The sequence below is a fragment of the Festucalex cinctus genome, chromosome 7 (genome assembly GCF_051991245.1).
Source record: "Festucalex cinctus isolate MCC-2025b chromosome 7, RoL_Fcin_1.0, whole genome shotgun sequence".
NCBI lineage: Eukaryota > Metazoa > Chordata > Actinopteri > Syngnathiformes > Syngnathidae > Festucalex > Festucalex cinctus.
The window spans coordinates 28,832,809-28,847,726 of record NC_135417.1 but is presented as its reverse complement, the minus strand read 5'-3'; the positions used below and the strand labels follow the sequence as shown (position 1 = coordinate 28,847,726).

Sequence of the window (14,918 nt, the reverse complement as noted above, 5' to 3'; positions counted from 1 at the left end):
TTTCCCCTAGTTACTCATTATATGATACTAGCCTTATAGCCTTAGGAAAAGTTTTCTTCCTTTTCTTTTGTTTGGAACTTCGCGTCTTGCGTCTTTCCCAGGCCCGCGCCTGTTTTGGGACCCGAGTCCCTCAGTTAGCTGACACAGTACCAAGTTAGACACACTGTTAACTGAATACACATAGAGACACATTGAAAACACACAGACATACCCTGCATACACATAACCAGGCAGAGGTTAGGGAAAAGTGGCACCAGTGGTATGTCTTGAGTGTTGCAGCAGAGCGTGAGTGGGACTCCGGCCGTCTGACCGTGGCCTGGACCCTGGCCACGCATCATCTGGACCCGCCAACCTGGACATCCTGAAGATTCATCCCGCTTGACGAAGGGGGGTCTGTAACAACTATTGCCTAGGTCCATTTCACCCTCTAATTTTTTTTTAAGTTTGCTTCTCCTAAAGCAAATTCTCTGCAGTGCATGAATATTCCACTGCCCAGACAGGATCCAAGCCTGGTCAGCTCGGCAGGTGGCTACCCAGCCACCAACAAAACTCTTTTGAAGCCACTGACCAGGTGACAAAGGAATTTATGCGTCTGCCGAAGGAGTGTATTTCAAGCAGTCTTCTCGGAGCCCGAACAAATGGCTCCAATGGTTTGGAATACACAAATGACCGATCAAAGGAATGTTCATGACTTCTTATCAATCACAAAAGGATACTCTGGCGCCTCGCCCTTCCTGGAACGTCTAGATGGAGCAACAACACCTCCAAGTGGCGAAACTTGGAACTATCCTTAGTGACAATTCACATAAGTAATCGCATTTTACACATTTATATCATGATAATTCTTGACAGACAACTGAACTACGAATGATTCATGTTATATCTTTGTGTGTATGAACATCCTATTTCATGTGTACTCCATAAAGAATGAAAGATAATCAATGTCTCTCAGTTCAGTCAGATTAGACAAGTAGAAGTTACCTCACAAGTTAGTTTATGATGCATTAATTACAATGTGTGTTAAACGGGTTGTGTGGAAAAACTGATTTGCCAGACTGACCAAATTTAATGCCAAATTATTAATCTTTTTAATAATTTTCCTCTGAGAGTCTGCGCGAGCGAACAGAAGGGTGTGCCTTCACCTGCTCGCCCCACCCAGAGACTATAAAAAGGATGAGCAGACCACTGCCCGTTCTCTTGCCCTCTTCCTGCCCTCACAAGCCTCTTAAAAAAAAAACTCTGGCCCGACTTGCAAGTGGCCCAGCCAGGCTGCTCGAACTCTTTGTTCTAAGAAACTGGCCAACCACGTGGCTTTTTCTTTCCTAGCCGTAACGGTTGCCGAGAGCGTACCCTCGCTCCACGCCACGCCAAAGCAGGTTCAACTGCAACGCTGACAAAAGACTCTTTCGTTTTTTTGTTCCACTATCGGTGCTTACCCGCCCGACCTTCGCGGTCCCGGGTACACTTGCAACGCACCGCCAGACTCAAGGTTATGCACCTAAGCCGCGCACCGCACCTGCTACTCGGTGGCGCTCCGCCGCAGTGCCAACGCACCTCCAACGGCTGGCCTTCCCCGTACGCAGGCGCGTACTGACCGAGCTGCAACACTGGAACCGGGCAGCCGTCTGGCAGAACCAACCTCGCCAAGTCGACCAACCAATCAAGGGACAAGCCGCGCAACTACGTCAGGCCCCTGGCGTGGCTCCCTTGCTAACCTGTGGAATAACCCCCTTTTTTTTTTCTTGCCTTTTTCAACGAACATTGACTATTTTTCCCCCTTGTCAAAAAGGCCGCCACTTCTGTTCGTTGCTACGCAACTCCAGGTCTCGTAAGTGCGCTTGATTTCTACCTCGGCGTATCCACTGTGTGCCACTTACGTTTGAAACATCACAAATCTGGCAGGTCAAATTTTCTCTTTTCCCTGTTTCTTTATTCATTCGCATTCCTTCCTTATTTTCATTCGCTTTATTTTATTTCTTTTCTTCTGACGGTAGAATAGTTAGATAGGCAGTATTTTGATTCTGTAGTATAGCAATCGTGAATAAATGCATGTTTTATGAACTATATTCCGCCTAAGTCATCTGTGTTTCCGAGTGGATTATTATTCTTTTGTTAGTACAACGAACCACTGAATATCGAGTGTGGCGACTTTAGATTATCAATGACTGATGAAAGAAGGATTTTGGTCGTTGTTTGCTCCTGTTAACACAAAGCAAAAACAAACGTGGTGCCCCAGAGGTTATCGAGGTAAATACAATTTACCTCTGTAACGTCCAGATTATTAATTCGTCCAAAAGACGACCCAATTATTGCTACACCGAACCATTTTTGACACCAAACATTGACGTACAGTACAGGTACCGGTATCCCTTGCAACACTACTACAGATATAATAGAGACCTCACAGCAGTCGCTGCGCTTCCCCTAATAATAAATAGATTGTTATTATAATACCTCTGTCATTCAATATGTAACATCATCTTTGTGAAATGACTACATTTGATAGAGCTGTATGTATACATTCTTGCTGCTGAGCAAATATTGCGTTCAACATTTGACTCTTGAAAATATCATATAGGTGACAGTAAATTCGACTCATCTGGGGTGTCATTTGTCAATGTGTGTTCTCAACATAGTTATTGCATTTGTAGCGTAAAATGCATCCTAGTGAAAGCTAAATAATATAGAGTAAATCTGAATATGGTACATATTTTGACCATCAGGGGAAATCTGATTTTTCTCATTACCGATAATTGAATGTGTTACGAAGATGTAAAGCTGCAAAATGGAATGGAGCTATTGCAATACATACATATTGGAATGCTCACACATTTTTGCAAAGACATACCAAGTCTCTGTAGTCCAAACTGTCCATAGTCTTTATCCTGTATAAAGCCTTGGTACACAAAGCTGCTGCCCTCGGGCTCAGCAGAAACCTGGAAAAGGCAAGGGGAAAAAAAGGAAAGCCGAACTAAACAGAGTGTATTGTTTCAACTGCATGTGTAAAATTGTGATTTTATTTTGGGAATTATGCATCATTTTTGGCCTTTTCATAGGACTTTGCACACACAAGGCATGGCAAAAACATTTACAATTTAGACCGTTCTTGTCCTATGAAACAGTACCCCAACGTGGCAGTACCCTGACGCGCAAGTACCCCAACGTGGCCCGGGTTAGGGGGGCCCTTTATAGCTGCTCGCAACCCTAGTTATTAGGGCCCGAGCAGCGGCGACGGCGGTGCCACTGTGAGGCCCTATTTTTTTTGTAGGAATTCTTCTTCTTCTTATTCTCCGCAAAAACAATCGCATTTTTTGGGACAATAAACATTAGCGAAAACACACCAAACTTTACACACACATTGGGCTTGGCGAAAAATTTGATAGTCGCCATACATGATAACTGAAAAATGGGTCTTTAGCGCCCCCTACATAGGTTTAACGGATCCCTGTCCCGCTACGGTTGTCCTACGGCTACGAAAATTGTGTGGCACCTGAAGCACATCAAAAACGAACAAAAAAAAAAGACTTCGATAGCTGCACCCTAAAATTAACAGGAAGTGAGGTATGAGTGTTTGAATGTCCAATTTTGGTCCATTTTTGCACATTAACAGGGGTCATACATTTGCCCCCTTCTCCTACACGGTTAACCCGATTGACTTCAAACTTGGGCTGTACCATCTCAACACCTGGGACAACATCAGGGTAAAAAAAAAAATCTAAAGTTTTTGATGTACTATATGATGGGGGTGGGGCATCAAATTTGGAGTTTCAAAATTCCTACTTAATGAAGCATTCCCGTTTGTACGAATCACCGAGAGGAACGAAAATTTGGAGGCATATGTAACAGCCCACGCCGCACAAAAAACTCTTTTGGTGCCATATGCTAAACCCAACAGGAAGTCCACCATTATGATTTACTTTGGAATTTGTTGCCTGTTTTGTGGCCTGTTTCATAGGGGTCATATTTTAACAAACTACAAAATGGCACCATAAGCTACACCCAACAGGAAGTCCCCTTGGGGTGGCCCATCACATTTTGCATTTCTAAAATACTCTTTAACGATGTTTTTCCTGTTGTACATTTCACCTAGTGCCATGATAATTTGGAGGCATATTTAACAGCCCACGACATACAAAAAAAAGTCTCTTGGAGCCATATGCTAAATCAATCAGGAAGTCCGCCATTTTGATTTATTTTACAATTTGTCCCCATTTTTTTGGTCCTTCTATAGGGGTTATATTTGAACATACTCGTTCGACAGCATTTATCCAATCGTCTTCAAACTTCAAACTTGGTGTGTTTCATCTTAAGATGTTGAAGATGAAAAGTTATCGAAAGCTTTTTATTTTGTCATACGCTGTTGCCGTAGCGATGGATTGTGTGCAAAGACATTTTTTTTTCAGTCTTAACATATGTGACACACGCATCAGACCTGTCACGAAAATGAATAGTTTAGCGATTTCTTGTGCAATTTGCAATAAATGGCTCAATAGCGCCCCTAAGACATTTTAATGAAGCATTTCCGATTGTATGATTCAACTAGATTTGTGAATATTGGGAGGCATACATATCAGCCTAAGACAAAAAAAAAGTATTTTGTAGCCGTATACTAAACATAACTGGAAGTCCTCCATTTCGGTTTTCTTTTGAGAATTGCGCATAATTTTTCGCTTTTCACTTTGGGCCTTTTACTTTGGGACTTGGGGCTTTTTATAGGGGTCATATTTTAACAAACCATCCATCCATTTTCTTAACCAACTGCTTACTCCTCACAAGGGTCGCAGTGTGCTGGAGTCTATCCCAGCTGGCTTCGGGCAGTACACCCTGAACTGGTTGCCAGCCAATTGCAGGGCATACAGAGACATAATTTTTGGCCTTTTAATGAAACTTTGCACACACAAGGCATGGCAAAGAATTTCAATTTTAGACGGTCCTTGTCCTATCTAACAGTACCCCAACGAGCTAGTACCTCAACGTGCTAGTACCCCGACGTGCAAGTACCCCAACGTGGGCTGGGATGCGAGAGCCCTTCATGGCTGCTCACAGCTCTATTATTGTGGGAATGCTCCTCACTTTTTTGATGTCAAACTACTCTCACATAATACTTCCATACATACAACTGACCATCATTCGGAAGTGACTGTTTGGTTGTGTAACACATTGATTTGCCATCAGTATTTTATTTACTTATAATTGACTTATATTTGTTTTGCGAAATATTGTTATATTTGTTTTGTGAATTATTGCTTTTGGGTTTTATTTGTATTTTAATGTGTTGACGTGTTTTGTGCACTGCGCACGTCATGAGCGCAAGGTGGAGAGAGAGAGAGAGAGAGAGAGAGAGAGAGAGAGAGAGAGAGAGAGAGAGAGAGAGAGAGAGAGAGAGAGAGAGAGAGAGAGAGAGAGAGAGAGAGAGAGAGGTATAACGGAGCAAGCCTCGTTAGAGAACGGAGTTGAATAAAGGACTGACGTGCTTGAATCCTTTCCTGCCATAGGTTATTTAGCGAGGAAGGCACCAGGAATCAGTATAAACTTGGAACTATTTGTAGCCCGCTTCTGACCCAGCCTCTGAGACGACAACATCTTCGGGTTACTGTTAAGTTTTGGTAGCTTAACGATGCATTCTGATGAATGGATGACGGAAAGATGAAGTTCTTTAACCAAGTATGGCATATTTATTGTGGAGCACAACAAAGCATGTCTGCTCTCAACAGCAGCCAGGCAAAAAAGTGAAAGGAGATCAAAGAACAAAGGAAGATAAAAGAAAAATGTTTGAGCGCTTCACAGAGGCACAAGCGCAACATTACACATCAACTGACACTGAGGACATAATCTCTCAACAGTTACAGTTGTTTTAACTTACTCGTGGCTCGACTTTGATGATGGTCATGTCTTCTGGCCTCAGTTACCCTCATACCACCGCTGAAGGGCACATTAATCATCCATGTTTGCAATTCATAGTGCACATTCCTCACCGAGCATTTTTCGGTCTAAAAGATGTCTAAATGGTGCTTAGACGTCTAAGCTAAAAAAAACGTCTACAAATGGTCTAAAAGTGAAAGTTTTTTTTAGACGTCTACGCCTAGCTTGCTAGATGTTCACTCCATTCGACATATAAAAGTCTGTTAAACATATTATTCACAACAAACCAATATTACAAGTAATTAAAGCTTTCAAAATTGAGTGTTAAATCAGGTTGTCTAAAAAATGAGACCAAATTTAACCTGTGATCCTTACCTTGATGTAGTTCCAGGATGTTATGGCGATTCACATCATGTGTTTTTGGAACTTTTAATTAGGTTTCAGTAACACTAATGTGATGCTTATTTTACTACTGGATAACATTAACCAAACTATCCTATTTAAATTTAAATGCATTTTTTTCCCCCAAACATCCAACCATCACAAACATTTGAATGTGAAACCAATATATATTTGATTTCTTTACACATTCTTAAACATATTGCAATTAAATAAAAATATACAATACAGGAGAAGGGAACAAAATACACAAATTTCTAATTTTCCAGGACATCATGTCATAAGTCAAAAGTCTCCAGAGTTTTCATGGGCAACTGTCAACTCTAAGCTTTGGTTTCTTCCCAATAGTTGAGGCTCTTTACATCCAAGGATGGCCACCAGGTCTCCACACCTCCCGTCTGAAACTCTGAGACAAAAAGACATAAAAATAACAGAATAACTGTAATGATTACAAAGTAATGAACATTTTTTATTCAATTAGTTTAATCCTTAAATACCTCCTTTCTTTTCTCCATCTTGGCATAATTGTACACCCTCCTCCTAGCTGTTGAAGAATCAAATAAATGTTAGCTGAAAGTTTTAAACATTTTCCAATTCCAAAAAATCTGTATTTTTGTGGCATTCTGTCGGTGCTTTAGGATATGTTGTGGTTTTATTTAGTTGTACATATCAAGTAACATTTTTTAACTACATTAAAGTAGTTATGCCTACAAATAAAATGTTTGTCCTACAAGTCATCCTCAAACTGATCAAAATGTTCATGGCAACTTGTTTTGTTTTTTTTGCCCTTTGATTAGGTAATTACGTCATAAATGCAGCATCACTATAGACGATTGCAATTACCAAGTAGGCATTTCACATGTGTTTTTAATTGACAGGGGATTAACATAAGTGCATTCATACAACCAATAAAATATCAATATGCAAAAATAACACAAGGTGGTTGTGATTACTTCGATAATCAAGATGACTGTAATTGTGCAATCCGGACAGTTTTTGAGACAGATGTTATTTACCCTGAAGGTTATGTAGTCTCTGTTGGGTGAGGGGGAAAGAAATAGGTACATTACTTGAAAAGTCACCCGTTGCCACTGTTTAACAAATTACACAACACAACACGCTTAACTTGCAAAGTACTTTGCCTTCGAATTTGATTTCCTGTTTCTCATAAAACAAAAATAAATTGCATTTTTTAATTACATCATCAGATCATCGTTACAACAAATAAAAACTTACTTTTAAGAGTCCCACTCTTTGGGATCACACTGGAGCCAGGGTTCACTATTGGATTTAAAAAAAATAAATAAAAACATTTAAAAAAAACACACACACACACACACATCTTAAACAGTTGATGTACAAGCCATACTCATTATATATACATAAAAAAAAATGTAGCAAGTATAAAGGTTTGTGTAAAAAGCAGTTCTCTCAAATTATTTAAAAAATAAATTAACACCATGATTGCTGCAAGCTAAGCTAGGGGTTAAGTTATCTTGCAAACGGCCACGGATGAAAACAATTAAATGAACAAACATTGCAAGACTAAACATTTCAATAGCGCGGCCTCGAGCACTCACCTATAGGCAGCCCTTCTCTGTCTCTTCGAGAAATTGTTTTATGTTTTCGAAGTAATAGACGTCGAAGAGAACTACAAATCAAAAGTTTGTCCTGTCTCCTGATGACCGTTGGCACTTCTTATTCTTCCTTCAGAACGACCGGAAACATAAGATGTTGTCGTCTCAGAGGCTGGGTCAGTAGCGGGCTACAAATAGTTCCAAGTTTATACTGATTCCTGGTGCCTTCCTCGCTAAATAACCCATGGCAGGAAAGGATTCAAGCACGTCAGTCCTTTATTCAACTCCGTTCTCTAACGAGGCTCACTCCGTTATCTCTCTCTCTCTCTCTCTCTCTCTCTCTCTCTCTCTCTCTCTCTCTCTCTCTCTCTCTCTCTCTCTCTCTCTCGCACTCTCTCGCACTCTCTCGCACTCTCTCTCGCGCTCATGACGTGCGCAGTGCACAAACACGTCAACACATTAAAATACAATAAAATCCAAAAGCAATAATTCAGAAAACAAATAAAACAATACTTCGCAAAACACATATAAGTCAATTATAAGTAAATAAAATACTGTTGGAATTGTCCCTAGGTGTGCTTGTGAGTGTGGATGGTTGTTCGTCTCTGTGTGCCCTGCGATTGGCTGGCAACCAGTCCAGGGTGTCCCCCGCCTACTGCCCAGAGCCAGCTGAGATAGGCGCCAGCACCCCCCGCGACCCTTGTGAGGAATAAGCGGTCAAGAAGATGGATGGATGGAAAATACTGTTGGCAAATCAATGTGTTACACAACCAAACAGTCACTTCCGGGTCACGGAACTTGCGCAAAGTCAAATATCCAAAGTGGATAATTCTTGTGTTCAGCTAGGTGTATCCACAAGAGACAAGAGCTTGTCGTAAACCTGTGTTCCTGGCTGTGGACAGGAACTCTTTTGCTTGCTTTTGCTGCTCCTGAACGATGCCTGCCAAACACCACCACGACCACCACCACCAGTTTCACTACCAGAAGCACCCCCTGCACTATTCATCGCCCCCGAGCGACGCCTGCCAGACATCGCCACTACCGGACTCACTGCCGGACACACACCCACGCTGTGCACCGCCCCCAAATGACCAGACGATTGACTCCCTACCGGATCTCACCAATAAGATGAGCAATATGGTCAATGTCTCTAAACAGCTAATTAAAAGACTCTCCAAACAGCTATCTATTGATCATGGGATTTCGCCCATGCTCCCCACAAGACTCCACAATCAGCTATCTACCAATTGTCTGACTCCACCAAGCCTCAGAAAACAGCTACCAACTTGCCGACCTCCATATTTGTCTATGGAGAATCTCAACTACAGCTCGGTCTGATATGCTTTGGGTCCAGACTACATATACAATATGAAAAATGTGTGTGTGTCCCCCCCGAATAAGTCAGGACCCAATGAACCTAAGGAAGCATGTAGTATTCCTGTGATTACAAGTAACAGAAAGTTGGCCAAAGAAATGAGAAGAAATAAGTTATAAGCTTACAAACCTAGTCAGTATAGCTTGTCAACCTCTGACCATACCAGTCTCCGATTACCACTGCAAGACTAACACTACTCAATACAAGATCACTAGTTAACAAATCACTGTTGATTCATGAGATTATTATGACATATGATCTTGACTTATTTCTCCTCAGTGAAACATGGCTAACAAAAGGTTTCCGCAACACAACGAGGCAACACAGACAAATTTTTGTTTCATGAACAAATGTCGTAATGGCAAAAAAGGTGGTGGACTTGCTGCCATTTTTAAATCACCATTTCAGTTAAAGAAATTTTATTGGGAGGCTTTAATTCATTTGAATATCTCAGTCTTTTGGTAAAAGGTGAGCCAAACATAATTGTAATAATTTATAGACCTCCAAAACAAAAAGGCAGGTTGATGGAGGAATTTGAAGAAATGCTGTCAGTAATTTGTACCGACTATGACTATCTGGTCTTAAATGGAGACTTTAACATTTATGTTGACAACAACTTGGATAAAAATACCAAAGAATTTTGTACTAGACTTGATACTTTTGGTCTCTCACAACATGTAAAAGGTCCAACACACAATCAAGGTCACATTCTTGAGCTCGTCATCTCCAAAGGTATTGACGTTTTATCTGTTGAGGTGAAGGATTTGGCTATTTCAGATCATTCCTGTGTGTTTTTTGAATTACAAACAATCCCAGCAGTTCAAAAAACCACTGTCTCTATTAAAAAAAAAGGTACCGTATTTTCCGCACTATAAGGCGCACCACCGCATTGCAAGGCGCACCTTCAATAAATTGCATATTTCAAAACTTTTTCCATATATAAGGCGCACCGCATTATAAGGCGCACCTTCAATGAATGACATATTTTAAAACTTTTTCCATATATAAGGTGCTACCGTAGAGGCTGGGGTTAACTTATGCATCCATTATATGGTGCTGCTCTAAAGGGAATGTCAACAAAACAGTCAGAAAGGCCAGTCAAACATTTTTAATAGATTACAAACCAGCTTTCTGGCAACTCCATTCACTCCCAAAATGAAACAAAAACAGCTGTGTTATTATTTTCTCTGAGGTAAAGAATTAGTATTAGCTAGCGATCCAAGATGGCTGGGATGGGTGGGATCTTCTGCGCATGCACGTCACCGATCGTGCAGGGTCACCGGCGGCTCAATATTGATCCATATATTAGACGCATAAGGAGCATGGTCAGCTTTTGAAAAAATTTGAAGGCTCTTAGGTGCGCCTTATAGTGCAGAAAATACGGTATATAAATGAGAACACAGGAAATATGTTTATGGAATTAATAGCTGCATCACCAACTGTAACTGCAGACCGTTGATGAACTTCTGGATGAATTCACCTAAAATATTTCAAATGTTCTGGATGCTGTTGCTCCTATGAAAACTAAGACCATTTCATCCCGACCTAAAACACCTTGGAGGTGTACTACCAACATAATGACTTTGAAAACAAAGGGCAGAAAAGCAGAGTGAAAGTGGAGAAAAACTTAACTCCAAGTTAATTTTGACCTCTACAAAAAATGTCTTTGTCATTTTAACAATAGCTAGGCAACAACACGTCTCTGAAATCATTAATGGGAACCTCAACAATGCACGCACTCTATTTGCCGTGGTCGACAAACTCACAAATCCCCCAAATCAAACAGCGCCAGAACTCCTCTCAACAGATAAATGCAATAAAATTGCCTACTACTTTAGTGAAAAAGTACAAGCTATCAGGTCAAACATTGTCACAAACCAGCAAAATGAAAAAAAAATTATGCAGCACTTAAAATCACCTAGGAATAATTCAATTACATGACAGAATTTGACTCAGTGCATCAAAATGAGTCTGTTATAGAACAGACTCATTCAGCAATTGAAACCTTCTACGAGCTGTCTTAACTCAATACCATCTGTTTTTTTTAAAACCATTGTGAAATCTGTTCAGATCGACTTACAACAAATAATTAATTGCTCACTTCAATCAGGTGAGCTTCCTAAATCTCTGAAAGTAGCCGCCGTCAAGCCCATTCTAAAAAAAGAGAACGCTGGATGTCCCCCCGCGAGCAAATCATAGACCAATCTCAAACCTTCCTTTCTTAACCAAAATTGTTGAAAAAGTGTTTTTTTAATCAACTCATCAACTTCTTGAGCTGAAACGGACTTTTTGATAAATTCCTGTCAAGTTTCCGACCTCATCACAGACAGAAACAGCTCTGATTAAAGTACTGAATGATATAAGATTGAGCATTGATGCAGGTAAGGTATCGGTGTTCAGTGCAGCATTTGTCACGATTGATCATAATATACTGTTGGACAGGCTGGAAAGTTGGGTGGGGTTAAATGGAACAGTCCTTAAATGATTCAGGTCCTACTTGGAGGAAAGGAGTTACTTTGTGACTATTGGAAATTTTAAATCTGATCGAAAGGCCATGACATGTGGGGTCCCTCAAGGGTCAGTCCTTGGACCCCTGTTGTTCAGTCTGTATATGTTACCTTTGGGTCAAATGCTTCAGAAAGCCAATGTTGAGTATCATAGTTATGCAGATGACACACAACTGTATTTATCAATGTCCCCAAATGACAGCAGTTCTATTAGCGTATTGTGTCATTCTCTAGAGCAAATTAACAACTGGATGAACCAAAATTTCCTTCAGCTAAACGAAAACAAAACGGAGCTCATTGTTTTCGGCAATAAAGAAAAGAGGATTACTCTTAAAAAACAGCTTGAGTCACTGTCTTTCGAAACTAAAGGCCAAGTTCGAAATCTTGGGGTGCTCATAGACTCAGACCTGACCTTCAGCAATCATATTAAATTCATCATTAAAACAGCCTTTTATCAGCTGAAAAACATATCCAGACTGAAGGACTGCATGCTTCAAGCAGACCAAGAAAAGCTTATCCATGCCTTAAAGGGATAGTTCGGCTTTTTTAGACATGAATCTCAATTTCATCCTCACCTCCAGTGTGTGCGATCAGCACTGACTTACACCTGACAGCGTTCTGGTCCGGTGTTGGACGAGAGGAAAATAGTCCAGCAAGCTGGCTGGTGTCACGGAAATAAAGCGTTTTTCTTATAAAACAATTTGTTTTCAAAAGAGTGATACATTTGCATCATTAAACTCCTTTTCTGAAAAAAAGTCAAGACGCCATTACCGCCAGGCACTGTTTTTCTGTTCGTTCGTATCACTGCATGGCGCCCTGTAGAGTTGATAAGACGCGCAGCAGACGGCTGATAGTCGCGCCTTCCACCGTCGAAAAGACAAACAACTTGTAGATTAGTGCGCGTCTATCAGCTGCATGCGGGGCGCCGCGCAGTGATTCGAACGAACAGAAAAGTAGTGCCGGTAATGGCGTCTGACTTTTTTCAGTGCTGATCGCACACACACTGGAGGTGAGGATGAAACAGAGATTCATGTAAAAAAAGCCGAACTATCCCTTTAAGCTCCAGCAGACTCGATTACTGTAACGGGCTTCTGACTGGACTCTCTGAAAAGAACATGAGACAATTGCAGCTCATTCAGAACGCTGTTAGAACGAGTTCTGACCACATCAAAGAGATCAGAACATAATACTCCAATACTTAAGGATTTACACTGGCTCCCAGGCAGCTGTAGAATAGATTTCAAAATTCTGCTACTGGTCTATAAGTCACTGAATGGTTTGGGTCCTGAATATATCCAAGAAATGCTGACTGAGTACAAACCCAGCAGGGCTCTGAGATCTACAGACTTGGGCCAACTAGTTGAACCCAGAGTTCGAAGCAAACATGGTGAAGCTGTATTTAGCGGTTTTGCTCCACAGAGATGGAATAGGCTACCAACAGAAGTGAAGTCAGCCCCGAGTGTAAATGCTTTTAAATCCAGGTTAAAAAACTTTGCTTTTTTCTCATACCTTTGATTACGGTCTTTTAAACAGCTTTAATCATGTTTCCCCCCCTCCCCTTTTTAATTATTATTATTTTTAAACTTCCTTACGCTAAATGTTTTTTATGTTTGCTGAATAATGTTTTAACTATGTATGTTCTTTTATTAAATTTTGTAACCTACTTTTATTTTTTCTTCTTCCACTGAATGTTAACTACTGTGTTTGATCATGCTTATGTGTTGTCTCTCCTTGTGTAAAGCACATTGAGTTGCCTTGTGTGTGTCTGGGCGCGTGCGTGCGTGCCTGCACATTCCATGCTGTAAGGCTTAATGTTTGGTACAGGACTGCTGGTCCCACAACACACTCCGCGTCGGTCCATTTTAAATAGTGAGTGTCAGAGTCTCGAAGGCCAAATGCACATCAAGTCTCAAGTGTTTGACCCACCAGTCCAAGTCAAGTCCAAGTCTTTAGGTTCCAAGCCCAAGTGAAATCTCAAGTCCCTGAAAATTAGTACAAACCAAGTCCAAGACATGGAATTTTGTGTTGCATCTGTCTACTCTACATCATTAACACTGGGGATGTAACCATACCGGCAATATCATGATATTAAAACTGCCACAATATCGTCGTCATCATGTTCACGATATTTAAAAGCTACACATCCGTTAAAAAAGTCAGGTTGATTTCCATTTGTGCAGTTAGAGCACCCTCTGGTGGCTAGTTTTTTAGTGCAGTTTAATTTTCATTAGGGATGTTTTGGCCCTTCTTTGTTTAAAATTCACTAATTGTCAGATAAAGATGATTGTAATATGCTTGTAAAGCGAGTCAATATGTGGAGGAACTCAATGTGGGCTTGCATTAGCGAGTAAGTGCCTCAATATTAAGTGTTATTAGAGACTGAAGGTAGTTTATATGTATTGCTGTTATGTACAAAAGTACAATATTGTGCTTTTTTTTGGATGAGCACATTTTTTTTACAATATTGTGACCTTTTTTTAAATATCGCCAACCTCCCAACAATATCGTGATAATTATCGTATTGTGAGCTTCATATCATGATATCGCACCGTGATATTTGGATATCGTTTCATCCTTAATTAACACTGGATGTTGCTCGAGCACACGGGAGTGTGAGTCAAGGAGTTTGAGTCAAGTCTTGAGTTTTTAGTGGACGAGTTGCAAGTCTAAAAAAAATAGTCTCTGACGACTCCACATTGCGAGTCCCCATATCTGGTTAGTGTTCCAAATTATTCTTAGAATTAGACAGCTTATGTTCTCCCGATTTGTGTGTGAGCATACAAATCCGTCCATTGGCCAGGTCTCCAGCGTAATCCGATTCAAGGAGTTGTGGGCCAGCGCTCTCGTGTGGTATAGCAGAAGCGTCAACTTCGCCTCCTGGTGCTTGTACACACCTTTGGAAGAAAATACCAGAGGCGAGAAGAGCAATGTAACCATTATATTTATCAAGTTACAAATATATGTTGTGTATGATAGCATCTCGTAATCAGCATATTAATTCAGAGTCAAGGCCACAAAAGATTACTTGTGAGGTCAATATGGCCCTTGACATAGAAAATCAAATCACTTCATTCTCGTCTCCAAAACTTCTTCTCCTGAGGCTTTCCTCGGGGCCACGTGCCAATAGAATGGCCAACGTGAAAGCCTTAAAATGCTTTGCATGCCTCTGTGAACAAGGCATGAAAAGACAAGGAAAAA

At 40.7% G+C, this 14,918-nt stretch overlaps 1 protein-coding gene across 5 annotated transcripts in view; it reads right to left on the bottom strand.

The window, feature by feature from the left end:
- The window catches only part of LOC144021954 (CUB and sushi domain-containing protein 3-like), a 1,200,535-nt gene that overhangs the window by 50,434 nt on the left and 1,135,183 nt on the right, over positions 1-14,918 (bottom strand). For 4 of the 5 annotated variants that reach the window (XM_077526258.1, XM_077526261.1, XM_077526260.1 and 1 more), the window contains 2 exons: positions 14,502-14,614; positions 2,849-2,936 (listed from right to left, as the gene is read on the bottom strand). In XM_077526258.1, the coding sequence (XP_077382384.1) occupies positions 2,849-2,936; positions 14,502-14,614 (201 nt within the window). The remainder of the gene's footprint in view (positions 1-2,848; positions 2,937-14,501; positions 14,615-14,918) is intronic. The other variant, XM_077526262.1, reaches the window with a different exon arrangement.